The sequence below is a fragment of the Zeus faber genome (genome assembly GCF_960531495.2).
Source record: "Zeus faber genome assembly, chromosome: 1".
NCBI lineage: Eukaryota > Metazoa > Chordata > Actinopteri > Zeiformes > Zeidae > Zeus > Zeus faber.
This window is the reverse complement of record NC_137193.1, coordinates 46,363,827-46,391,013: the sequence shown is the minus strand read 5'-3', so window position 1 is coordinate 46,391,013 and position 27,187 is coordinate 46,363,827. Positions and strand designations below refer to the sequence as shown.

General features: G+C 43.3%; 2 protein-coding genes across 2 annotated transcripts in view; both read left to right on the top strand.

The window, feature by feature from the left end:
* LOC307227435 (uncharacterized protein) lies at nt 1-8,805 on the top strand. The gene is made up of 13 exons (XM_079996746.1): nt 1-81; nt 299-360; nt 883-941; nt 1,207-1,333; nt 2,414-2,524; nt 2,604-2,707; nt 2,906-3,064; nt 3,198-3,339; nt 3,617-3,758; nt 4,188-4,310; nt 6,713-7,142; nt 7,471-7,753; nt 7,944-8,805. The coding sequence occupies exons 1-13, from the start codon at nt 17-19 to the stop codon at nt 8,408-8,410; spliced, it is 2,274 nt and encodes a 757-aa protein (XP_079852872.1). The 5' UTR covers nt 1-16; the 3' UTR covers nt 8,411-8,805.
* Nucleotides 8,806-9,591: 786 nt separating this feature from the next.
* Nucleotides 9,592-27,187, top strand: part of cpamd8 (C3 and PZP like alpha-2-macroglobulin domain containing 8) — a 54,841-nt gene continuing 37,245 nt past the window's right edge. Inside the window, exons 1-21 of the mRNA XM_079998780.1 lie at nt 9,592-9,745; nt 12,454-12,605; nt 13,090-13,112; nt 13,873-14,038; nt 14,761-14,813; nt 15,465-15,482; nt 16,174-16,228; nt 16,480-16,593; nt 16,848-16,932; nt 17,144-17,252; nt 17,469-17,696; nt 17,792-17,962; nt 18,171-18,299; nt 18,736-18,934; nt 19,346-19,524; nt 20,814-20,963; nt 21,080-21,241; nt 21,648-21,790; nt 22,623-22,685; nt 23,973-24,204; nt 25,257-25,410. Coding sequence (XP_079854906.1) covers nt 9,660-9,745; nt 12,454-12,605; nt 13,090-13,112; nt 13,873-14,038; nt 14,761-14,813; nt 15,465-15,482; nt 16,174-16,228; nt 16,480-16,593; nt 16,848-16,932; nt 17,144-17,252; nt 17,469-17,696; nt 17,792-17,962; nt 18,171-18,299; nt 18,736-18,934; nt 19,346-19,524; nt 20,814-20,963; nt 21,080-21,241; nt 21,648-21,790; nt 22,623-22,685; nt 23,973-24,204; nt 25,257-25,410 — 2,671 coding nt within the window. The 5' untranslated portion in view covers nt 9,592-9,659. The remainder of the gene's footprint in view (nt 9,746-12,453; nt 12,606-13,089; nt 13,113-13,872; nt 14,039-14,760; nt 14,814-15,464; nt 15,483-16,173; nt 16,229-16,479; nt 16,594-16,847; nt 16,933-17,143; nt 17,253-17,468; nt 17,697-17,791; nt 17,963-18,170; nt 18,300-18,735; nt 18,935-19,345; nt 19,525-20,813; nt 20,964-21,079; nt 21,242-21,647; nt 21,791-22,622; nt 22,686-23,972; nt 24,205-25,256; nt 25,411-27,187) is intronic.

Below are 27,187 nucleotides of genomic sequence, written 5' to 3'. Positions count from 1 at the left end.
TTTAGTTGAAAAGACAATGGCGTCCAAAAGAGCCACCATGGGTCCAAATAGTTTTAAGAATACGCCTGCTGACAGTAAAAGGTGATTATTAACGTCTTTGATGCATAATTATTAGTGAGGATCGTTATAGCGAGTTCAGTCAGATCCTGATCTTGTTTTACCGTAACGTTAGCATTCGATGCTTGTTCGGTAGCTCCGTCGGCTGCAAAAACATACTCGCATAAACATTCGCGTATTGCTTTTTCGCGAATTTATTTATAAGCGGCTATAAGACAACTGACTGCGCTTTTTTGTTCAGCTCTAAGGGTGGAAATGTCAACGCCAACAACAGTGGAGCTGCGAAGAAAGGTATCGTGAAATGTAAGTAAACAAACCGACTAATGAATATGTAAATCACTCGGGATGCTGTAGCAATCCTCTCGTTTTTGCTTTCTAACTACACACTGTTTGAGGCAAACACGTGCTGTCACTACGTCAATGTGCGTTTCCGATTACCAACCGAAGATTGTGGTCGATTTATGGCAACGGCATAGAGGAGTGGTTCTCAAGCTGCGGTCCAGGGACCTCCAGAGTGTCATTCAAGAGCTTCCAGGGGGTCCCCAGCAAAATTATGTAGTTCAATTGCACCACTATTGACTGTTTTTTTTTTTTTTTTTTTGTTTCTTTTGTATTTCTGCTAGTCTACATAGTTATTTTGGAATAAATCATATCTTAAAAATAAAATATTACAGGACTTTCTGAACCTGAAGTGTTCGCCTCGGCATGTTAGGTACACACTCTTATCATTGCGCTTGTTGGCCGAGGCACTGGCTCTCTACTAGACTTTCCACTAGTGTGAAAAAGCTACTAAGACAATGCCTTCACTCTTTTATTTCCTCTCAGCCAGTGGGACTATTGTAAAATCACGCTATCTGCAGTCTATTGAGAAGTCTGCTTCAAAGGTAATGCTGAACCTGTTTTCAACCAATCGTTTGTATAAATAAATGTTTTTACATTTTTTTTTCTGTACAGATCATTTGAAAGTTTTCTGTTTGGCTAATTGTATCAGTTCGTGTTTTCTTTTTACATTACATACAGAGTGTTTTAGGATATGCATTCTGGAAATTGTTTTTCTTTTTGAGTTATCTTTATCCTTCATTTTGCTGCGGTGACCGTATTCATATTATACACTGAAGTTGAGTTCTAACTTACTGTTTGTGTTAACAGAGTAACTCGCTGACCAATGAATCACTCGCGGTGCCTCTGCGGCCCTCTTCGCCTACACCCAGTCGTATCAAATCAAAGGTTGCTACTGCCACAAAGCGTTCACTGGCTCCGCAGGAGCCTCAAACTCGTAAGTAAACTATATATTCTGACAGAATTGTTTGTGACAAAAATAATTACACGTGCCGTGTTTGATATTGTGAATTTAAAAACAGTTATTCCTTTAGTTGTGGGAGCATGCTGTTAATATGGAAAAGTTGTTCTGTCACTTTGTAAATGCCATATGTCATGAAGATAATAGAACACAACAAAGGGGAAACATTCACCAAATTAAAACTGTTAATGTTTACATATCATAATACTGTTTCAAAATCTCCAGTTCTGTCTATTATTTATAGTTACATTCCTTCCTTATACAAGCTTACAAAATCCCCCCTGAGGGGGGAACAGTTCAGGTTCTATTTAATTATCTGCTCTGAAATGTTCTGCTTAAGCAACACTGTGTAGCTTTTAGTATTTTTGCGAAACCCGGTCCCGTTTGTAAAAATAATTTGTTTTGTCGGACAAATTTGAGCCATATTGGTCACGTTTCAATAACAGTCTTTGTTACAAACGCAGATAAAATGTACACCTAGGTTACAGCAGCCCTTGCACGGAGCTCGCCGCTTCAGTGAGCACTCAGTCCACGGCTCCAGGAAGCAGGGATCGGGCCTCGGCTACTGGTGTAGGAACCAGATGCCTTCGGTCTGGCAGATCGGCTTGCACGTGCGAATCAGAGGTTGAAACAAACCCCGTATTGCAATAAGAGTGAGGGCAGGTGCCTGCTGGCGAGATGCGAGTGCTGGGCGACCCATCTGACCCATCTCATCGTGTTTGTCTGTGTTTCTGTCTGTGTGTCTGTCTGTGTGTTTGTCTGTGTGAGAATACATTTTACCTGGCAAAAAAAGAGTAGCTTACTTTTCCCACCCGAATAACAAAGTTACATAGTGCAAGAACAGGCGTCCTGGGGGGTGGGTGGAAATGAGAGGTGCCATTCTCCATATTACAAGTCAGTGTACCATCAAGATGATTCTGAAACTGTTATTTTAAGGTCAAAAGGTTATAGTGTTGCTTTAAGTTCATTAATTACCAATTCTATGCTATTGTCAATTTAATTACATGTCTGGAATGGGATCTTTTATTGATTTCTGCTTGTGGTGTGTCTTTACAGCTCTGGTCACTAGTCTTCTAGAAGGGTCATTGTTCGGGAAAAGTCTTCTTCAATCCACCTTCTCAGACGGACCCTGCATTCGCCCAGATTTTGATATTTCCGTAATTAATGGTAAACAGATTTGACTCATTTTTGGGATAATCTACGAAAATATATCTGTTCACTCTAACAGTTTTTATTTTTATATCAGATAGAACTGTGATGCAAAATGCAGGAGCGTCTGAGAGAAACTCTGAGTATAACAAGTGGACCATTGAGTTGCAGACCTTCCAGTTGGCTTTCCTCACAGCTAAAGTATGGTATTTTAACTTCATAACTAATGTTTTATATCTAAGGCTAACAGGTGTATGATCTACAATTGTTTTTCTGGTTAATATTAAGTTAATTTTTATAATTAATTATTTGTTTCGTCCCCTTGGTAATGTTTTAATGTTACTTAGTAAAGTAAAAATGTTATGTTCATATGATATGGTTTCATTTCTGTGACTTAAGATGCAGAGCAATACTGCGACGCTCAAAGCAGAGGCCGAGTCAAGGATACTGGAGGTGATTGAGGAAGAAGAGAAGCTACATAATCAAGTCCACCAGAAGAAACGCCAATTGCTCCTCACAGAGAGGAACAAGCAGATGAAGGAGGTCCTCCATTTGCAGGTGAATATAGATGTTCTTTTTTTAGAACATTTAATTTTGGGGGTGGGGAAAAGTATTACATTTTAAATAGATATGTTTTATGTCTCTGCATATTTAATGGAATACAAGTTTGTCTTTCATTCCATTTTGTCAGATTGCTTCATTGAGTCCAATAGCGGAAACTTCCAAGCCCTTCACTAGAGAATACAAGACTTTGGCCGCAGCCATTGACACCACACGACATGAGCTTCCTGTCAAGAACTGCCACATTGACGGAGACAGAAGGGAATTCCTGGGTGAGGAGGCTATTTTCGGTTCAGTCATTTAGCTGGGGTGCCTGGAAATGTTACTTTATGCTACACATCTGACTTGCTTTATTGTAGCACTAACTTAGTTGTTCTCTTTGTAATGAAAACAGGCTATGTTTCATCACATTTGTGTGTTATACAATGCCATGAATACATGGCTGCTAACCATGTACTTATGGTATTGTCTAACATGCAAAGGTTGTTGTTGTTTTTTTGATTTGTTTTTTGGGGTGATTTTGATAACCAGTTCCTTCCGCCCATTCAGATAAAGTAGAGTCCCGTCTAAAGGAAAGTGAGAAGCTGCTGCTGGAGTGTGCACTGGGAGATCAAAAGGAAAATGGCCTCTCTCTGGAGGGCCTGAGAAACATGAAAACGGCTTCCAATAACATCAGCCAGCAGCTTTCTGGGTTGGTACACACTGAGATAGTGTTCTCATTTTGATAAGCCAGCTTTCATGATTTAAAGACCCCTGTTCCTTTACAATTTTATTTTTTTCCTTTTCCATGAGTGTTTTTTTTTTTTTTTTTTTTGATCTTCCCATGTTTGTCTTGCTATGTTCTCGCTCAGAATTTCATCATACATTTTCTTTCACTTAATATTTATTGTAAGTGTTTTATTTGTAACCTTGTTTGATAGTTTTCTTTTCAATGGATTGTTGGTATTTTAAATTTTAAACTGTTTCCTGGGGTAAAAGTTTAATTCAAGTGTTTAGAAATTATTCACTAACCTGTATTTAATGCTTTGGGTTGAGGTACTGAAAAAGTCCGTGAATTTGCAGCTCAGAGATTTGTTGGTAGAGTTTGGTTTTAATAGCTTGTCTGTGACCTCTCATCCAGGACCTTCTCCCAGCTGCTGGAGCTGTCATCATTGGTCTGCCGCCACACTATCCACACCCAGCAGGCGTTTGAGGAGGAACAGCTCAGCACGACCAGAACCCAGGAGCTCTACTGCCCCAAACACTGAAGGGCACCACATGAAATTACATGGCATAATAAACTATAAGCACTTTTCATATCATTGGATGGTTCTATATTAGTGTTTGTGTTTTGATTTTATGTTTTTTTTTTTTTTTTTTTTTTTTTTTTTTGTTAATTACTGAAAGCTCATGAACTTAAGGGTCTCCCATAGGACTGATAATTCAATGAAAATAATCTGTAAAAAAATAAAATAAAGTTTTTGCAATATACTGTTGTGTGTTTGCTGTTATAACTTTGCTGCAGGGTTCTGATGAATAACTCCCTTTGGATTTCTCTCAATGAAGTCGGGAAACAAATCTAAAAGCCAAATCACAATAGCGTCGTACTTTCAGAAAATATGGCAGGTTTCAATCTCGAGATGTGATTTAGTCTTGTTCATTCATAGTAATTATTTAAATTCGTAAAACAAAGTAGCGAAAAGCGTTTGTGATGTCGCGTTCCCACGAACTCGGAAATCGTTCATTCCTGCGTCGGCAACCCCCACCCCCAGCTAAAATTGAGCTCCGCGTGTTTTCCCGAAGTGAATCTGTTTGTTTGGCAAGCTCGTGGAACCAATAAACGCTATCACAACATGTAAACTACAGGATGGTTTTGATCCAAGTTAGACGTCAAAAAAAAACAAAAAAAAACAAAACTGGCCTATCTCGGAAAAGCCCGAGAGATTTGCCACGAAATTCCGACTCGGCGTTCCAAGAAGGAGGTTGGATTTGTCCGAGCTCAGACCAAACTGGAATGCAGCAATATTCAGGATGTGACGTTGCAAATATGCGCCACCGTAAACCCCCGCTGGTGGTGTTGGTGTCGGTGGTGTTGGTGTCGGTGGTGTGGTGCCGGTGGTGTAGTACTGGGACTGTGGTGCTGGGACTGGGGTGATGGCTGCTCCCAAGTGCAATTGATAAACAGCCTAAAACGACATTATGCTGGCGCGCAGTTTGAAACCCGGCCCGGTAGTCTCTCATTCAGGAGCAGATCCCGGAGAGTGACGACGTGGACACGGCGCTAATACAATGAACAACAGGAGAGAACCTCGTCACACGTGAGTTCTCTGGTAAAGGTGCGAAACGCGCGATGTGAGATGATAGCGTCGTGGAGCCTGTTCCAAGGCAGGAGGAGGCTGGAGTTGCTAACGTCTGCGAGGCAGTGTGGCACCGGCGTTTTTAGGCTGAGGGTGGGATCTGAACAGAACGGGTGAATGGGACGTGAATATTTTCTATTATTTCGAGGGCCGGGACGTAAATGAAAACTCTGTTTCATAGTTGCCAATATTACAGAGATGGATATCTCCAGGTTTAGAAAGTCAAAGTCCCGTTACCATGTTGGTGGTCCACGCGTGAACTCATGCAGCTGATTTCACCCACAGGGTTCTTACCCTTAGGTCCCCGAGGTACTTGAGGTGCTTGAATTTCGTCCTCGGAATATTTAAGTAGTGGAATACCTTGAAAATAGCCTCTTTTGTGCCGAAGTGCTTAAAAAGTCCTTGGAAAAGATGCGATCGTTGAACACCTGTGATATTCCCCCTTGGTGTTATTGCAATCGTAATTTTCCAGAATCGCTTTTACAAGATTATGCCAGGGAAATGTAAATGTATCCAGCATGGTTTGAAATCGACTTATAATAGTAGATTCTAGATATTTATTATAATATTTATATATATATATATATATATATATATAGATAGATAGATAGATAGATAGATAGACATAGATGATGGGACCAAGATTATATGATATGGTATTTTAATTTTCAAATTTCAATTGATTACATTTGTTTTTCATGAAGCCCTTGAAAATGAAAGAAATATTGCTTGAAAAAAGTACTTGAAAGCCCTTGAATTACATTTTTTTTTTTATGCCAGAATGAACCCTGCACTCAGTAGTTGGACCCTCTGGGTTGTTATTGTTCTAATTAGAGCTGCCAATCTCCTGATGGCAATTATTTGAGCGGATTGCAGTCTTTTGACAAAATCATTAGATTCCACAATCCAATGTTTCCATTCAAATTAAAGGTGGATTTCATACCAATGTCAGAAATGTTGCAGTAAATAAAATGTGAATTGGGAGAGTTTCCAACAGTTGGGCTGAGGGAATTTTACTGCCTAGCCCATTTTTTCTATTCCAAATTTCAATGTCAGAAGATGGGTTGTATTATAAGATCATACTATGATGGCTCCATAAATTTAACAAAAAAGGACAATAAATCGTCAACTAATCATGAGTGTGACTGCCCGAGTCCTAATCAGCAAATCCACACAGTTGACTCAAAATCCTGGCGTGCATTTTCACTTTCTGAATCTGAATTTTCCACCTCTGCCCAACATGACAAAACACGAATCAAATTCTAGCATTGGTTTGACTAAGAACAAAGCCCATCTCTTGCCATCTCAGTTCCCACTCTCAGAGGAGGGGGTCAGCAGCAGGGAGAGGGTGGAAACAGAACCGAGGAAGATGGGGTGACGGAGGATACCGACCCCAGGAGAGAGACGGGCACTGGGACAAAGAGCAACAGAATTCTGGGCGGCAGCAAGAACATGAATCGGCCCCCAGGGGAACCTGCCAGCACATGTGCCCGGGTCGGGAGCTGCAGCAGCGAGAGTCACAGAACCTACTCCACCGCTTTGAGATGTTGGCAGGCACCACCAGGAACAGACATCCGAGGGCAGACCCGTCTCGCGCTGTGAAGGAGTACTCCAGACCAGCGGCAGGGAAAGATTCCACACGGCCAAGCGACCTCCGTCCACCCGCCATGCTGCTGAAGACTGTGTGCTACCTGATTGATGACATTGCTGCCTCCCCCAGTCTGCAGCCCTGGACTGAGGCTAGTAATGCGTCCTTGACCATTGTTCTCGAGCAGTGGCCTTAGAGAGTTGTAATGGAAATGGAGATTTTAAATGTTTCTACATGCAAACATTAGCCTAGAAATTCTCTTTTATCTGTCTTGATCCTGAAACCCAAGTTGGCCTGTGTTTTTATATATATATATATATATATATATATATATTTGATGTTTTATTTTTCCTACAGTGGTGCATATGAATCCAAACCGTAATGTCAAGAGTAGTGGAGGTGGATATCCTTGTGTAAACGGAACCATAATAAAACTAGGGAACCCATATCCCTAAAAGAAAGTGTTGTTGCTCTTTCAGGTTTATGACTTTGTCTTTGACCGACTGCGCAGCGTGAGGCAAGACATGATCATCCAGCGGGTTTCTGGACAGGCCGGCTTGGCTATTCTTGAGCGGACCGTGCGCTTCCTCATTTACGCCTCCTACAGACTGTGTGGAGAACCCCTGCGGCTCTACGACCCCCGCATCAATGAGACGCACCTTCAGGAGAGTCTGAGCTGGCTCCTGAGCTGCTACGCCACCGAGACGGGACATCATCGCAACCAGGAGGAGTTCCAGGCCCTCAGTCTGCTCTTCAACATGGGTGGGTAGTTTGGCTTCGATGTGGGGGGTCTCTTGCATTTATGTACTTTTTCAGAGACAGTTTATGCTTCTCGATTGGAACAATGGGAAATTCCTGGGAGACGAACAGGAAGAGCTTGACCTTTTCAGAACTTGCACGTCTTCTAGTTTCTGGTGTAATTTAAGATGGCTTCTTTCCTCCTGTTCCCCAGGTTCAGCTCGCGTCATGCAGCACACGATGGAACTTCCCAAGCGTCTTCGCACGTCTCCGTCCGTCAGCCTTGCCTTGTCCATCAACCGAGCCTTCTTGGAAAGAAACCCAGTACGTCTGTTACGACTGGCCCAGAGGCTGAACTTCCTGCAGAGCTGTGCTATCCACCGCCACCTGGTGGCCTGTCACAGAGACCTGCTGATGATCTACAGCCACGGTCACAACAGCCGCAACTGTCGCTTTCCTCTCCACAAGCTGGCAGGGCTCCTGGTGCTGGACCTGCCCGCCGCAGCTCAGCTCTGTCAAGCCTACAGCTTGGAGGTGAACCAGGACGACTGTGTGGTCTTCTCCAAGGCCAGGTTCACTGAGCCTGAGACAGCAAAGCTCCACTGCCCACACTATCACAGCTTTATTGCTGAGAAGCAGAAAGACCACATTGTCGGAAGCATCATTCATGGTTTCGCTTGAAATAGCAAAGTGTATATGTGTGTGTGTGTGTGTGTGTGTGTGTGTGTGTGTGTGTGTGTGTGTGTGTGTGTGTGTGTGTGTGTGTGTGTGTGTGTGTGTGTGTGTGTGTGTGTATATTTGTTATGCATTTCTGCTGGTGCTTACCTTCTAAATGAGATCACTGGAGAGCTGCTGCAAAACAGAAGAACTACAGAACAGATAGAGCCAACATTCAGTCAATAACTGAAAGACACTTTCACAGATTTTTGATGAGAAGCGTTACATATTTCCTACCGAAGTACTGTATTCTTTTCAAAAGACAGATTTTATCTGTCTTGAGCTAAGATGAGCTGTGTATTTTTATTTGTTTGTTTTAATGTTCTTTTCGTGCCATGCAATGGTTTTGTGATTTCTTTTTCAATAAATGTTGACATACTTAAAGCCTGGAATATTGCATTCTTTCTATTTCAATACTAGTCATAACTCAAAGGTACCTCACGGGGGCGCTAACCACATGTGCAACTTCTCAGCAGTAACTACGCTGGCGTTATTCCTACTGTGATGATTTTTTCGCCACCTTCTTTTGCATCCAAACTCTGATCGCATTTTATATGAAGTTGGTTAAATAAAATTGGAAGATAGGATGAAAAAAAAAAAATGTTTCCATGCAAAGATTTTGTGGGTATTTCCAGATGTTTTAGGTTTATTTGGGTTTTTGTACTGGAGCCTACTGAAGATGAGTACACACACATAGTTGAGCTACTCACACAGATAATAGTGACTGTGTGTGTGTGTGTGTGTGTGTGTGTGTGTGTGTGTGAGTGACCCAGCCGACGCGCAGCGGCAAGGACAGAAGCAGCTCCAGGGAGATGACCAACCACAACCAGAGAGGGAAATAGAAGTGGGGAATTCTTCTTTTCTACAAAACATCGCCAACAGTGAAATATTCCCGCATGCCAAAAGTGGGAGGCCACTCCGGAACTTTAATGCTGAAATATGAGAGAACGATGCACGTGAACGAGGACCGTCCGTTGCGTGCGTTTCATTCTAAAGGATAAAAACGCGTCGAGAGGTCCGATCACCCAAACCCCCGTCGGCGGGCGTCGAATACGGGCGCGACTCTGTGCTCTGAGGCGCCAATGGATGGAGCGCTGAAGAGACCGCAAAAGGCTGTTTGGGGCAACTTTTTAGTTCCACTTCGTTGATTCAGCCTCTCTTCTGCAGGGGAGAGCGATACGTCGACCAGCATCTCACCCACTGAGACGGCGACATGATGAGATTATCTTTCACAACTTTGGGTCTTTTATGGACTTTGTTCCTCTGCACCGTGAGCAGAAGTCATGCCCAGGACAGACAGTAAGTTTGGGTCCATTTGTTTTTTTTTTTTGGAGTTTAATGCATTGGTTCCATACAGTGATCAGATATTTGCATTCATAATTATTATTCATAATATTGCTAATCTTCAGAAGTATCAGGTGTTAATGAATTGTTTCGTATATAATGGTAGAAGGGACTTGTATGACTCTTGTATAATGTACCTTTATTTCTCACCTGACATCACCTATTCCTTATGTAAGTCTACTGCTCTTTTCTCCTCACTGGCTCCGTGATTCTCAGCCTCGAGGACCTTCAATTTGATGAGATTATATCGCTGGGACCCCGATCTGAGAAGATTTGTTATTGCTGACTATTGTTGTTATGGTGAAACTATGATCAAAGCAGGCATTGTTTGTTATTGCAATTGTACTTCCTCTAATGTCTTGTAAATTAAACAACGGTGCAGTTTAACTATTAATCATTTTGCAAAGGGACCCCCTGGAACCTCTTGAAGGACCCCTGCTGGTCCCGAACCCCACTTGAGAACCACTGCTCTAGGCTACTTCATGACCTCTTGGTTCACCTCAAAGACTGTTGACTACTAACTATTACAGCAAATACATAGTGTCAAAGGGCCTGAAAATCCAGGTTTTGTTTGCATTTATTTCGGTTGATATTTCACTTCAGTAGAGAGTAAAGTGGAATGTCCAAAACTGAACCCCAGTAACTACAACTGATAAAATGGAAAAAAAAAATGCTCGAATAGTGAGAGTGATATATAGTAACTGATATAATTCAGTTATTTCTGTCGGTTGCCCAGGAGTGGAAACTATGCAGCAGTTGGAGAGGTTTCCTCGTGTCCATCGAGATAATGGATTTTGGCAAAACAACACATAATCTTTCAGCACATCCATCCGCAGAGGTCAGAGGTCAAAAAGATCCTTTCGACTTTTGGTTCTGATACTGTCCGACAAGCTGATGCAGTGCAACTTAATCCTGCACTTTGAAGAATTGTGTCGATTGTGAATGGTTTGTAAGCTTTCCTGCCTGGTAAAAACACCGGCTGGGCTTACAATACTGAACCCTGACTCATAAAAAATAACACAAATCCTTTGAAGGCGCTCAACAAACCCTCGGCCAACAGGCGAAGTTGGCCAAAAACAGTGAGGGCTCGGGTGCGCCAAGCCGTGTGATTGAAATAAGCGCGGTCACCAGCACCTGATCCCCGAGTCATCAAAGAGCTGGTTGAACTTGGTGCAGATCAAACGAGTCAATTTCCTCGTCTTATCTTCCTCTTCTCAAAGCCTTATTTTCCAGGCGATTTTCTCATGACTTTCTCTCTCAGGAACCACCGTTGCCTCTGGCTCCCACTGCGGTAATGCCAACCACCTGATCCCACTCCCAGGCATGCGATCGGTGTAGTGCTCCAGGCCTAATTTTTTTTGATCCCAAGCGAAGTTTCAGTGGAGTGTTTCAACATTGGTCCCCTCACATAAATTCAACTGAACTTTGAATCAGAACTCTGGATGGGGAAACCTGATATAATGGCCAATTAGCCTATATTCCTCACACAATCATAGGCATTTGATTATTGTAACATGATGAGTTGCTGTGCAGTTGGATGCTCTATTTTTATTGTGGTTTTCCGACAAAGACATTATTGCAAATCTCTCAAGGTTTCTCACCTTTTTCCAATTTGGTTTTTTTTGGGGGGAGATGGGGGTGGTTCGTTATTATTGACTGTAACACATTTAATAAAACTGATAAGTGGAGTTGCAGACTTGCAGTTGACCTCAAATGTGAGGTTTAAATACTCCAACACATTGTTGGACCGCTTCTGCTTTAGTCTACATGACATGGACTAATGAGCTGAATTATACATTAAACATAATATAAGCCTTTGGCTGGACTCCTTTATCCAAAGTGCTGCTCGTAAAGTAGGTGGTCGTATAGTTTTTGTTCGACCTTATGGGAAGCAAGCCGTAGCTTGGGCACCTGCACTGTGCTTTACTCACTGAACGGAACAGGACACCGAAGGACACCATGCTGTCACCCCGCCGCAAAGGTCTCAGCCTTTACAGAATGATTAAATGCATCAAAGGACGACCTTTGTCCTGCACACTCTGTGACAGCCGCATTCTCTCAGTTAAATGTCAGAGGGATGATGTGGAATCTTGGTCGTTATGTCTCCAAGGTTGTGTCAGAGGTGCCAGACCACCCAGAGAGAGGCACAAAGCTTGTTGGCACCCAGGTACTTTGTCCCGAGTAATATTGAGGTATTGCAAAAAGTTGCTGCAAAAACCCTCGTGGAATTTGATTATTTATATGTGCTCATATGTATGTCAGGAAAAGAGTGAGTGAGCAAAAAATTTAAATTTCCACTTATTCATCCATATTTCTCTCGTTGTGCCCCAGACCTCCAACAGCTGGTGGAAAGCTCTCAGGGCTCCAAGGACGGCACTGCATGTGTGTCTTATACCCTTTACGACCTGAACTTTATGACCCTTTATGATCTATTCATTCTCTTATCTTTGATATTGTTTCCCATCACCAACATCAAACCGCTCCCTTTCTTCTTTGTCACCTCAAATCTTTTTTTTTCTTCGATTCAACTCACCCGCTCCTCCTCATTCCCATGTCGTCTCTATATCCCCATGTCTTATATCTGCTGTTCCGCTGTTGTGTTCCCACGTCTTGTATCATCCTCTCTCCCTCTTCTCTTCCATTTTCTCTTCTCTCTTCTCTAGGGGATACCTGGTGGCGGCCCCGTCAGTCTTCAGATCGGGCATGGAGGAGAGCGTGAGCGTGACCATCTTCAACGCCAAGGCAGATACACACGTGCAGGTCCAGCTGTCGGTGAAGGGGGAGATGGCCGCTCACGGCTACGGCACCATGTTTGGTGAGGAAAATGCACCTCATGAATATTTTGATGTGAAGCTATTGAGGGGTCGTCTTATCACACAGGCACAGATGAGCTCGCACACATACTGTATTTATGGAGTATAAAGCCTAAAAGACTGTCCAGGGTTACCCTTGGAGGCCACTACCATGGTTTTAATTGGAAGTTTTGTAGCGCCTACCCAGCAGGCCTTTAGAGTGTATACACACACGTATGTCATTTTTTGGACACATGGACAGGGCTGACGGTGCCTTTAAGTTTGAATGGAGACAACCTGCAGAAGCCAGACTGAGCAACTCCATGCCAATTGGATCCATCAAACATAAGGATTTAATAGATGGGTGGTAGATGGATGGAAGGTGGATTACTTTTTGCTCCGATAAATAAAATGATAATAATGTCCAATGCATAATAAATTTAGCTAAAACATCAAAGCGCTTTGGATGGAAATCTTGGTCATTCTATGTCTTGTGTTCTATTTCAGACAAAGGCACCATCAAACTAAAGGTACGTCTTCAGGTCTGGTGATCGTATGATAGATATTCCTCCACGGACGTGCTGCTTTCCTGAAACATTTCAAAACACAACAGTGTTTAATGGTGACAGCTGCACAGTAGTGAAAGCCCCCCTTGTCCATTTTGAGCGCATTCCTGAGGCAGAATGCAAATCAACACTAACATTATTTGCAATGCAACAGCTGTTTCCGCACATTCATTGGGAATAAGGTAACAGCTTCAATGTAATATGCAACAGCTGTGGACGTGCATGTATAGTCCACCGCCCCTAAAGGCTGGAATAGATCAATCTAGTGAGGACGACTCAATTCCTCCCCTTTTCTTTTCCTTCTGACTTCTAATATTCCTTTCCCCTCTCTTCCCCTCCCTGTAATCTCTGCCCTCGTTTTTGTGAAACGCAGTCATGCGTAGTGTTTTGTGTTATTGCTCAGCATCCTGCGCTGCGCTTTGAAACGTCTGGTTTGTTTGTGCGCTCTGGCCCAAAGAATGTCCATGTAGAATCAATACCAGTCAAATTCTCCTCAATGAAGTTGTTGATTCCGCCAGCCACCGAGCAGGTGTTCCCGCTTTCGTATGCCCGGTTCAGCTTGTGAAAATTCAAAGCCGTTTCATTGGTTTTGCGGTCGTGTCGTTTTTCGGGAGATTAATGAACTCCCGGTTCCGGGCAAGTCCAGCCCTGATCCTTCCTGAGTTTTCTTGTCTCTCTCTCTCTCTCTCTCTCTCTCTCTCTCTCTCTCTCTCTCTGCTCCCAGGTTCCCCCCGGGCTGCGAGGCCAGGCCCATCTGAAGGTGTGGGGGAACCGCTACCTGAAGGAGGGCGGCTACGTCTTCCACAACTACACCACGGTTACGGTGGAGAGCAAAGGCACCGCCGTGTTCATCCAGACCGACAAGCCCGTCTACAAACCCAAACACAAAGGTGTCACAAATGCACAACGCAGTCCATAGCACACGAGCCATAACAGAAATTAAATTGTTAAAAATGCCATTAAATTAAATGTGTGTGTGTGTTAAAACTCAATCTTATGGAATAATAAATTGATAAACCACCGACTGATTCAATCGGTTTGACGTAAAAAAAAAAAAAAGAAAGGAGAAAGATAGAATCCCCAAATCATTTGAAATCACTTTAACATGTATTCAGTCACTGACGCTTTTTAAATATAATTTGATTTCAATTCTGTAGGTTATTTTATGTGTTTATTAAATTGAACACCATACAGTATCTTTATTTAATAGCAAATTAATTAAATCAGTTGCTGGTTAATGAGTTGATTATTTAAGCTAAATGGAATTAACCGGATGATATAATGTGTGTGTGTGTGTGTATGATGTACTTAAGTTGGAAAATTGCCAAACTTCTAGATTGAATTAATTATCAACAGGCAGGTCCTGTAACTTCTTTATATCACCCTGGTTACTATAATACTGTATAATACTATAAGGTGATTGCTGTTTTGTATTTTCACCTCTAGCCCTTGAAACCCTTGTAGTTGTCTTACAGGTGTTGAAATTCAAGTTATACACTGTACAATTATAATGAAATTGATGTGACTACATTGCAGCGTTAAAATGGATTCATGTTTAAATGTCACCTAATGCAAGTTTTAACCAAAATCCTTTTCTCCTCCTGCTTCAAAGTGCTCGTCAATGTTTACACAGTCACCCCTGACCTGAGGCCGGTCAACGACAAGGTATACTTTACATCGCTGCCCTCGAATCTTCAAACGCCACGCTGCACATCTTTAGAGACAAAGATTGAGAAGAAGAAATTGTCAACCATCCGAATGAAGTGATCTCTGACTATATCATTTTTATTTTATTTTTTATTGTGCGTTCAATCAAGGAAACATTTCGACAGCAGTAATCCATTTTCAATATTAATTTATATTTACTATATGTCCGTATGGCATGTATATGTCCTATTTGAAGTGGAAAATGGCTTCCATTGTAGTTAGTGTGAAAATAGGGGAACCTCACTCGCCCGAAACTCAACTCACAGAAATGTACAGTCACCTATTTACAGACGGAGCTGCAGTCCGTTCTGCTGGAATGCTCGCAGCGGCTCCAAATATACGGTGCAGTTCCGCAGACAGACAGTTTATTGATGTCCGTGGCCATAAAGCTCCGCTGCTGGCAAAGCGCAGCGCAAACTTTCACAGATGGATGATTGTTGGACGGGAGGAGGAGGATAGAGCAGGAGAAGAGGCGAGGAGGCCAGGAGGCGAGGAGGAGAGGACGAAGCTCCGGCTTCGCAGTTTTGTTTTTGTGTCGTTGTGTGCTGTCCTTGACCCTTTTCTCCTTTTCTTCTTTTCTCTCTCTCTCTCTCCCCTTTTTCTCCCCAGATTGAGGCATATGTTGTGGTGAGTGCGGCACGGCGGGACCACCCAGGGCTAGGAGAGGACAGTGACAGCTTTTAGCTTCCAGCCCCAGAGGAGATTACAGAGCAGGAGTCAGGGCCGCGCACCTTGATAACAGGGCGCCGCTCGGATCCGTACAGGGATAAACAACATGAAAGGAGCTCTCTTCCTCTCTTCCCTTCTCTTCTCTTCTCTCATCTTCTTATTCCATTTGATCTTTCTCTTCTCCTCACTTTTTTTTCTCCACTAGAAACACTCTTATTCCCATTTCTCCTTTTCCTCTCGGTGCCTCTTTCACCCGGATCCTTTCATCTCTCTTGGCCCACTTTCTTTCTCTCTCTCTCTGTTCCCATTCATGTATCTCGCATGTATCTCTTTTCTTGCTCTTCAAGGCCGGTAATGGGCGGCTAGGTCAAAAGAGGGAAGTCCATGCATGACTTACGGCTAATGATAGGCACATAGAGGCAGCGCTGTGTGATTACCATGAGGAAAAAAAATTGCAAAAGTATTTTAAACACCGTTCCTGGACCCGGAGCGAGGTCTCAAAGTCAAGTTCATTGGGAGTGTCAAACAGCGGCATGCTGAATGGAGTGAAATACTACAATATTATGTCATAGAAGCTGGAACTAGCATTTAAACGTGAGAAGGGGGAACGCAACTGGTGTTTTTCTAATTCGGGCATTTGATGTCGCAGGATCCCAGAGGGTCCAGGATGGTCCAGTGGAAAGGCCTCAAATCAATATGCTGTGGTGAGCCCTAGAGATTTAATTATCACATTTAATTATCCATTGGAGGACAATCCAAATAACCATTTAGAGCATATTACAGGTTAAGACTACAAAGCATTCACTGAAAAGAAAAGATTTTGATCTCATGCAGGGTGACAGATCCTCTTACTGTGGTATTGTGTGTGAAGTGTTATGTATTTGGAAGTATTACCGTTGATATATTGCGCTGCACAAGCATAGCACCGGCTGAAGCTGCTTTTTCCTCTCCTCAGGGGTGGTGAACATGAGCTTCCCCCTGTCCGACCAGCCGGTGTTTGGAGAGTGGCTTATCTTCATCGAGCTGCATGGACACACCTACAACAAGTCGTTTGAAGTTCAGAAATATGGTGAGCACTGGCACCGAGAATACTACCAGGGATCTGCTTGACTGTCCAGGCTCTATGTCAACACTCCGCTTTATGAAATGTCACGTTCACATTTTAGGCATTAAGGATTGCCTCTTATAACTCTTTCTGTAATTTGAACTATTTTTATTTTGTCATTTTAAACTTTTTTTTTCTGTATGTACATAACCCCTATAATATATGTGTTTTTCTTGATTTTAAATGATTATTAATATTACTTTAATGATTTTTTCCAGTGATGCCTAAGTTTGAGTTGGTGATCGATCCACCGAATTACATCCATGACCTGAACTCCTGTGAACAGGTCACTGTCAGAGCGAGGTCAGTCACTCAAACATTCAACACTATAGCAAAGATTTAAAGATGCTGTAGGATTGGATTTTGTTAGATATTGGATGTGATTGTGTCTTTTTAGCTATTGTACACACCAAGTTCCAATCAGTGTAACATGATCAAATGGAAACATGTTCTCTCATGTTCACTAGATCCTCGATCACACTGTATAATCTATGACTTTGTAATCTTTGTCCAGGTATACCTTTGGCAAACCAGTCACAGGGAAGCTCACAGTGAATATGACGGTAAATGGAGTCGGCTACTATCGCCACGAGATGGGCCAGCCTGTGGTCAAATCTATGGATGTGAGTGGATGATCCCATTGTTCAAAACTGGTAGTTAGCGCATGTGGAGAGAATTTAGCATCGGTCATCCCTTGGAGGAGGATCCAAAAGAGCGAATACTTTTGGAACCAACCAGTTATTAAAGCAGCTGAATACACACTTAACCCCAATAGGAAACAGAGCCCTAACATCTTTCCAGTGATTATTTTTTTTTACCAAATATCATCCTGTCATCAGATCAAAGGCTCTGCGACCTTCAGCCTGTGTGTGAAGGACATGATGCCCCTGGACTTGGCCGATCACTTTCGCGGGACGGTGAGCATGTGGGCGACGGTGACCAGTGTGGATGGAACCAGGCAAACCACGTTCGATGACTCCACGCCCGTTCACAAGCAGCTCATCGACATCAAATACTCAAAGGACACGCGCAAGCAGTTCAAGCCTGGTCTGCCCTACAAGGGAAAGGTGAGAAGACCATACCAACATGGTGGTCTCACCAAGTCCATCATCCAGTTTATTATCCATTAAATCATGATGTCTACCCCCCTCCCCAACACCAGATCGAGGTCTCCTTCCCAGACGGCAGCCCGGCTGCCGGCGTGACGGTTCGCGTGAAGGCCGAGCTCACCCCGAAGGACAACGTCTACACCAGCGAGCTGACCTCCAAGAACGGCCAGGCCACCTTTGAGATCCCCTCCATCCCCACCGCCGCCCAGTATGTCTGGCTAGAGGTCAGTGGCTTCTCGGCCCAGAAGAGAAGGGAAGTAGTTGGGGCGGAGAATTCTCCTATCGTATTGAATGTTTGTTGATATATTAATTGTAACAAATAGAGATGAAAGAATATCGATAAGGAAATAGTCAGAAAGATCAAGGGCACAAAATCTTAATGCATCCTATTGCATTTCGATGACTTGGAATATTTTGTTTTGCTTGGTACAGACCAAAGTGACGTCCATTGAGGGCCGGCCAGTGGGAGACCAGTACCTGCCCAGTTACCTGTCCATCAGTAGCTGGTACTCTCCCAGCAAGTGTCACATCCAGATCCAGAGCCCTGGAACCTCGTTCAAGGTAAACACCGCCATCTTTTGGGGCCATTGAAAGTCCTCTGAATATACCTTTTTTTTTTTTCAGTATGTCCTTGCTACACATTTAAGCAGTTACACAAATTCACATCTGGGAGCTGTCCAGCATAACCACAACCTTGAGGCTTCTCCACTAAGGCTGCTGGAGATTTATGGCCACTGTCAAGGACAAATCCATGTTGAGTGGGATGAGAAGTGTTTTCTAGTCAGAAGTGTTTCCTGTTTTGCCCAGGATTAAATTTAGTTTGGATTCATGTTATACAGGGCTCAAACCACAGTATAAAGCCTATTCAAGTGCTGAATATCCAGGGTTAAGTTTTGGTGACTCTTAATGTGGGCTGTATTTTGCTTTATCTGTGTGTGTGTGTGTGTGTGTGTGTGTGTGTGTGCGTGCGTGTGTTGTGCGTGCGTTTGCGCTGCAGGTTGGCCAGGAGGCAGAGCTCGCTCTGAAGTCCACCTGTGTGTGTAACTTCACGCTGCACTACGAGGTGGCATCCCGAGGAAACATCGTCCTGTCGGGGCAGCAGGCTGCCAACCTCACGGCGTTACACCGAGGGCGGAGGGCGGCCGTGACCTTCGACAAAAACATCCACACCACCCACTCGCCTCCACCCGCTTCCAGTGAGTACAGCTGTTGTGCTGTGTTTAGTCTTCTGACATTAACAGAGATGAATTATGAGCATTGAAAACATATCTTGTGTCATGCCTATGTTGCTCGTAAATATGGAGGAGAAAGTTGTCATCCCCAAGATAAACAGCCCAAAAGCTCACCTCAACTACACCTTGGTTCTGTGTCCCCAAGAGACCTGTCTGTAAAATGTCTGTAAATTTAGATTTTTTTTTCATTGAGAGCTTTGTGCATTTGGCCTTTGATCTAAAACTATTTGACCTAAAACCATTCTAATGGTTGAATTGCATCAGCAGTAGCAATGACCAGCGATCCAGAGCAAAAAAATAATCATCGCAACCTTCTCTTTGTCTTGACTGCCATCAATTGACTGCTATGTGAAAATCTTCCTCTCCCCTCTCGAGGTGTTGGAAGCTCCTCCTCCACCCAGACAGAGACGGACAGCTGTGTGTCCTACCTGCGTTTCCCCATCAGCCATGGCATGGCGCCCCTCAGCCGCCTGCTGGTGTACTACGTCAGGGAGAACGGCGAGGGCGTCACGGACAGCCTGCAGATCCCCGTCCAGCCCAGCTTCGAGAACAAGGTACTCTTGGGCTGAAAACCTCAGGTATTTGTCTGGGCTTCCCCAGGGTGATTCAGCTGGGCTAATTGGTCTAATTGCCAGTGCTAAATTGTCCGTAGGATTGAATGGTGTGTTTGAAGGAATGTTGGTGACCCAGTGATGGACTGGCATCCCATTAAGTGTATTCATTCAGTTATTTGGGATAGGCCTCTATACTCAAAGGAATAAGTGGGTAAAGAAGGTTCACTGACTTGAGCTCCTCCGTCCTATATGCGTACATTTTGGAGGTGAGTGCATCTCCGCCCCTTAATCTCAAGGTTTAATATCTGTAAAAAAAACAAAACAGCTGCGTTGGCCTAGGAGAGCTCCCCAGTTTATGCCTGTATTAGGCAGAGTTAACTCCCTGAAGTTTTTACAACACACTGGTATGCCATTACAGCATGTGTGTGTGTGTGTGTGTGTGTGTGTGTGTGTGTGTGTGTGTGTCTGTGTGTGTGTGTGTGTGTCTTGGGGGGAGGGGTGTGGACATGATAAGACAAGTGAGCAGATAAGTGGGGTCGTGACAGGAGGGGATGACAGGTTGCAGAGTGGTGAAAGGAGGGCAGCGGAACCGATTAACAGCGCTAATTTGAGCCTGCGCGCTGCTGAGAAAAAAAAAAAAAAGGTTTTGATGCGTGAAAGTTAATGGTTGACTCTCACCCTTCCTCCCTCTAGGTCCTCTATCAAAGCTTGTACTTTTCCACTCTGTGCACCAATGCTTCCCATGGTCCACACCAAACCACGACTACTTGTGTTATTGTGTTTATTAAATGTTCTGCTTACTGGTCCTAACTGGTAGACTGGTTCTTGCATAATTAGTTGTAGTATTTTGTTGTAATGGCTTATGCTGATGTGCTTAGCCTACTATTCTTCAAATGTATTGATAATAGTAAGAATATTAATGATAACCTTTATTTGTACAGTACCTTTTAATACACAACATGCAACTGAAAGTGCTTAACATTAAAAGAAGGCCATCAAATAGTAACAAAAAAAGCAAAGCAAGTAAAATGCATTTAATAAATGTAATAAATAATTAAAGGCATTTGATAAAAGAAATTGGTCAATATTATATTGATAATTCATCTTAAACTCATTTAAGATTTGGGTTATCAATTTGGACTGAAGGATCACTATTATATGATTATTCACTTTGCACGTGGTATTTAGTCTACGATGGATTCCTTGCTGGTAATTCTGGAAATAAATCAACTGTATTGCAATTTATAGACATTAAAAATTAGGGTTTTGTTTTTCGGCTCTGCTTCCAGGTGACTACTTCTCTGTCGGCCAATGAGTCAATGCCGGGTGACCCGGTCACCCTGCGAGTCCAAGCAGAGAGGGGATCCTGCGTCTGTGTGGCGACCGTTGACAAGAGCCTCTACCTCCTGAAGCCGGACTTCCAGCTCAGCCCAGACAAGGTCAGTCTTCGGGATTTGTGTACAAACAACTTCAATCTAACAACTCAACCCAACTCAAGAGAATATTTTTTTCTAGTCTTAAAATGGTACTTTTTGTGTCTTTTTGTGTCCCGCAGGTGTTTAAAGAGCTGGCGGAGTTCGATGTGTCCGACGCCTTCGGTATTCCCAAAGACGATGGACACTTCTGGTGGCCCGAGCTGTCTTCCAGGAGGAGGAAGCGATCCTCCGTGTTCCCGTGGCACTGGGACATCACGAAAGATGCCCGCTTTGCTTTCACGGTGAGAGGTTTTCTCCCTGGCGAGCCCAGTCAGGCTGTGTATATCACATAATTCGGTGCTATATGAAAGAACTATGTGATCTTGTCTTCCTCTGAAGGTCAAGTGTTTTTTTTTTTTGTTTTTTTTTTATATTCCCTCAGTCCGTATCTCAGCTCTTCCAAAGATTCTGGGCCTCTGAAAACATTACACCCTCTCTTCCATATCTACTTTGTACTGGAACTATGCTGTTTGATGGACAAGGGAGAATGTTTGTTTTATTTTGACCTTGGAGGATATGGGTAATATTTGCTATTGGAGTACATCCAATCGCAAAGGAATTTAACGCTATTCAGCTCTTTAAATGGTGTGTGTGTGTGTGTGTTTGTGTGTGTGTGTGTGTGTGCGTGTGCGTGCGCGTTTACCACAGGAAACAGGTCTGGTGGTGATGACAGACATGGTGAGTCTGAACCACCGGCAGAGTGGAGGGATGTACACGGACGAGGCAGTTCCAGCCTTCCAGCCTCACTCCTCCACCTTAGTGGCGGCATTGCACTCCCGCTCCGTGCCCAGGTGAGAGATGAGGGTCTAGTCCTTCGAAGTGAGCGTCAGCTCGTCTCACACACACACACACACACACACACACACACACACACACACACACACACACACCACATTCTTATACTGTATTTGACATTAGACTCTAGGCAACTTCCAGGGGCTTAGTACACTGTTTTTGCTTTAGAATACCCTGTATACACGTGTATACCCATTTAATGACCTTGTCTCTCTAACCATGGGCGCCGCCATAATCAAATTATTAAGTCCACCCTAATTTGGGATTGTTTATTTTATTATGAATGGAGGCCAAAAACAGCAGGATAACTTCCTCATGATTCAGGCATTTTAATTAAGCCTCCCTGTTCCCTGCAATCAATGCAACGTAGCTTTACCGCTAATATTTCCTGTTATATATATATATATATATATACAAAGCTTCTACACCAGTAGTGTATACGAACTAATTTTCTACTTGCGCAAAAAGATCCCAATAAACAGCTTCATCTATGACTTGTTCTGGACTGAATTAGTATTTGGGCTGTGAAGACATTTTTCTCAAAGAGTAACAGGTGTAATATGTTAACAGCGTTACCGTGCAGTATAATGCCATTAATCCCATTGATCTGCATTAATTTGGGGTTCAATATGGTCTATGAACTGAGAAATAGAAAAGCACGGGAAACACATGAATACATGTTTTTTTGGGTGGCTTCCATTCTAGAGATGTTGGCGTGGATTATGGCGTAATACATCTCTCAGTTATCACTTTGTATTTATTATTATTTCTTATCAAACAGCCGAAGCCTTTTATTGAGATCAGCTTCTCTGTGTGTTTTGGTTGCAGAGCAGAGAAGCGCAGGCGGACATTTTTCCCAGAGACCTGGGTGTGGCACTGCCTTAATGTCAGGTATTTTGGTCTTTTTTTTTTAGACCTTATTTGTGTGTGTGCGTATGTTAGACAGAGACACACCGCTGGATATATGACTGAGGGAATTGATGTCTTTTGAAAACAAGGTAAAAAAATTAAGAGATGAGTGGCAAGCACATAAATTACTTAATCTCAATAGATAGATAGAAAAAATTGGGAATATACATTTAACTTAAAAATAATTTACAATAAACAATACAAGTAAACCTAACAATAAACAATACAACATTGACAATACACAACAAACCTAAACAATAAAATAAACTCCCAAAATAAACTAGAAATAATTGTCAATATACAGCACAACAAACCTATAAATTAAATAGAAGATAGACAAAATATTGGAGGGTAAATGGAGAATAGGAAATGCAAGGCCAGAAAATGAAGTGGACGGTGGAGGGGACATTTAAATTTTGGATGGTTGAAGAGAGAAGAGAGAGAAGTTAAAGATGAAGAGGATGAGGAGGATGAAGGAGTTTGGTAAATCCCTCATGAAGGAGAACGAGTGGGAGAGTTCATTGCGCTGCCAGCGTGCTACATTTCCTCCCACTGGGTGTGAATGTGGTTCATTTAAGCGGAGCCATCTTGGAAAGGCCAACAGCTCCCTCCATTCATTTTCAGCCAATATAAATGAACTGCCCATAGATTTCCATATGCTTAATTTCTCTGGGCAGGATGCAAGCTCTCCCCAATTCCCTATGCAGTTCAGAGGTTTAATTACAAATATTGAGTGTATTAAAGTGGGTTTAGGGGCAACTTTGATGAAAAGGAATGGGGCGTAGATGCAATTTTTTGGAACATTTATTATATCCTGTGAAGTCTTCCAAGACCAACATGAAATATGTGTTGCCATGATCTCAGCCCGCTCCAGTAAAAAAAAATAAAAAAATAAAAGAAACACAGATCGGGTCAACAGCTGACTGTTCGTGACACCTATCTATTATAGAGTGTTTATAGTAGTTATATGGGCACAGGTGCTGGTGTTTACACAGGTGTTTCCCACATAAAGTAATATTCAGGGTTTTATCCGCACTTGACCTGTTGTTTGTGCCTACTCTGTTGGTATTCTCTGATCAGATGAAAAGAGGTTGTTCAGGCTGGCAAAAGACAATTAGAGGATAATTAATGTCATTTATTTAAGAGTTATTCGCATTAACAGCACATATTATAAATACGGCAGAATTGCCATGCTTCAGAACCTACTGAAGCACGGGGCTGATATCCTCACGTTGCTGTACAATATAGTGAGCTTTTCTCCTGTGGCAGCACTGCAACTGGAGAAGCCGAGCTGCGGATAGACGTTCCGGACTCCATCACCACTTGGGTGACAGAGGCGATCGGCCTGTCGGAAGGGAAGGGGCTGGGCCTCGCGAAGAAGGCGGAGCTCCGCACCTTCAAGCCGTTCTTCGTGGACTTCACTTTGCCTTACAGCGTGATCAGAGGGGAGCAGACCAAGGTTCCTCTCACCGTCTACAACTACCTGACAACTTGCGCTGAGGTGAGGAGAAGAGGGCAGACGAGCGTTAAGGCCGATCCTTAGCCAACTACCGTCCCTAAATTCAGACGTGTGTTTTTGTAAACCAGATGATGTGCAGTGGGCTGAGGCGCCGTCAAAATGAGAGCGACATACTGGTCATCCTTTGACTCATTCTATTGAATAGATCCATGCTGTGTAAAATAATAACAACAGATGATTGATGATATGGGAACGCTGGTGGGGTGTGGGCGAGTAATGGAGTCCATTGGGGCATAGGTATGTAATGGGAAACCATGAGGTCTGTCCAGAACTATGCCTTGGCTCTCTTTTTAAGGACCCTTTTTAGTTGTGTCCTGGCCTTAAATGGGTCCATCCTTCGGCTCACGGAGATGATATCATGTTGTTTGCAGATGAGCCCATTAAATGGCCTGTGCGTGCGCCGCCGTAATGTCATGTTAGGTGATTATGCAAACCATTGCAGACCTTCCTTTGATGTCTGCCCCGACAACATGTGATTCTTATATTTTCTGCAAAGTTATTTACGACTTGTGGCATGTGGATGAAGAACAGTGAAAAGATCCGGCTGCGTTGCTGAGCTCTTTGTGAAAATTGGACGATGAGTGGAACTTAATCCTTTGGGGAGCATGAGAAGCATGAGTCAGTCAGCATAGAAAATTCAATCCAAGTTCAGTGCGATTTAGAGATTCTCCCTGAACGCTTTAAGAGCTCGGAGGAGGACACGCTATATGAGGGAGTAGGCTGGGAACATATGACGCCATTATGGCCCGTCAGAGGAGATCTGTCCTTCCCCTCTTCTCTCCTACCTTCACCTCTCTTCTCTTCACCTCTCTTCTCACCCATCCTTTCCTCTCCTCCCTTTACCTCTCCTCACCTACCTTCACCTCTCCTCCCCCCTCCTACCTCCACCTCTCCTCACCTACCTTCACCTCTCCTCTCCCTTCCTAAATTCACCTCCCCTCTCTTACCTTCCCCTTCCTCTCCTACCTCCACCTTTCCTCTCCATGCCTCTGGCCTCTCATCCTCCTCAATCCTGCTCTGTTGTCTATTCACAGGTACACATTAAAGTCTCGGTTCCTAAGGGGATCAAATTTGTGGGCCATCCAGGAAAGCACCACCTGACCAGGAAGAAGTGTGTGGCTCCAGGGGAGGCGACGCCCACATCCATTGTGTTATCCTTCACTGAACTGGGAGCAGCTAACATCACAGGTGACCAGAAGCAATCACATGTGGGACAAAAAAAGAGCTTGTCCAGACAATATCCTGACAAAATATAGTCCTAATAGTCCTGATAGAGCTGGAAAGAAATCTGTGAAATCTGTCTTACCCAAGGAACCATTTTCCTCTCAAAAATCCACCCCTCTGCCTGACGGGATTCTGGATTGCAGCCAATATCTTTGATCCTTGATTTTTGTAATCATAGCCCCTAAACACCCATCCTGAGTGGCACCTTCCTCAGACAGGAGATGGCAGTAAGATTAGATCACGTTGTGCAACATCACCCAAAACTGCCTATACTTGTACTTAATATTTTACTTATGTTATATGTTTTTTTTTTTTTCCTTTTTTACGAGAACATATTAAAATGGTAGAAATTTTGGAAACTTTTTTTGATTAATATTTCATCACGATTTTAATTTAATGTTGTCTTGTTAAGAAATACATAGAAATCTAGATATTGTTGTATTGCCTCTATATAAAGTGTTTATTTTCATTGCTCGGGTATTTAGATCATGTATTCCCTTAATCAGGATTATGATGTCCACGTCAGCAAACACAGATTTGACTGTTCTAGGGCGTGAGAATAACAATTTGAATTCTTAAGTGGCATTCCACAACAAACAATAGCGCCCTTTCTGCTGGGCTGCTGTCCACCCAGTGCGCTGCCTTCAGCCCAGGACAGCGTGTATCCTGGGCCTGTGTGTGATCCCGTCACCCACCCAGAGCTACAAACAGTCCACTCCAGAGTGCATGTCAGAACAAAGCCGGCCAGCAGCAGTGGGGGAGAAGCCAGAGTCTTGCTGTGACACTCAGTGGCATGTTGATGAGTTTGTGGGTCAGTGGCGGTCAATAAGCCCCCCCCCCCACCACGGGCCCTCTGCCTGTCCCCTGGCCCCTGGACTTTCCCTCTCACTACACACACACAAAGAGACGCCACAGGCACGGGGCCGCCCCAAGAGAACGGGGAGTCCTCTGGCGGACATGTTTGTGTCGTGTGATGTATGTTTTGATACATATATGATTTACAGCCATAAGTTATTGACTAAGAGACATCAAAGGTGTGGTCATTCCAAGCTGTTGATGATTATAAAAACCCATTTGGGAGAGGGTTTTTATCACAAGTGAGTGTTGTTGTAGCTGTGATTCAGGACGCTATTTAATGGTATTGCAAAAAAGACACAAATTCTAATTATTTGTTTGTTTGTTTGTTTGTTTGTTTGTTTGTTTGTTTGTTTATTATTATTTATTTATTTATTTATCTTACCTGTGGTGTCAGCGTGCTTGGCATACAACACAGGGGGCTCATGCCATTGCATCCAAGACAGAGTTAATCTGAAAGTGGAGTTCAAATTCTCAACCTGCAATGCCACTCTTTATTAATCATCAAGAACTGCTTGCAATAACTCTGTCCTGTGGACGGCCTGTGGGATGACAAGAGCACAGCTTTTTTTGTTATACAAGACGGCAGCCAATCCCCCACTTTGGAGAACGAACTTACCATGTTTTCATCAATAAACAACTAATCATCATTATTACTCTAAGAGGGGGGGAATCACCACAGGTGAGACAGATAAACATAGAGACACACAACAATATGTACTTGACAAAACATAAACATAGAAACATCCAGCGACAACATGTATTTCACAGAACATGATTTATTAAGTCGACGAAAATTGGAACAGCAATTATGGCACGTGGCCCCTTCTTGTGATAGTTATAGAAATCAAGGAAAGAAAGGGAAAAGGATGTAACCAGGAGGGTG

Bases quoted from the DNA above. Each gene is read 5' to 3' on its own strand.
- LOC307227435 (XM_079996746.1), top strand. From the start codon at position 17: ATGGCGTCCAAAAGAGCCACCATGGGTCCAAATAGTTTTAAGAATACG. The intron at 3,759-4,187 runs GTTGGTACACAC...CCTCTCATCCAG, and splicing joins ATCAGCCAGCAGCTTTCTGG to GACCTTCTCCCAGCTGCTGG. The intron at 4,311-6,712 runs CTGAAGGGCACC...TTGCCATCTCAG, and splicing joins GAGCTCTACTGCCCCAAACA to TTCCCACTCTCAGAGGAGGG.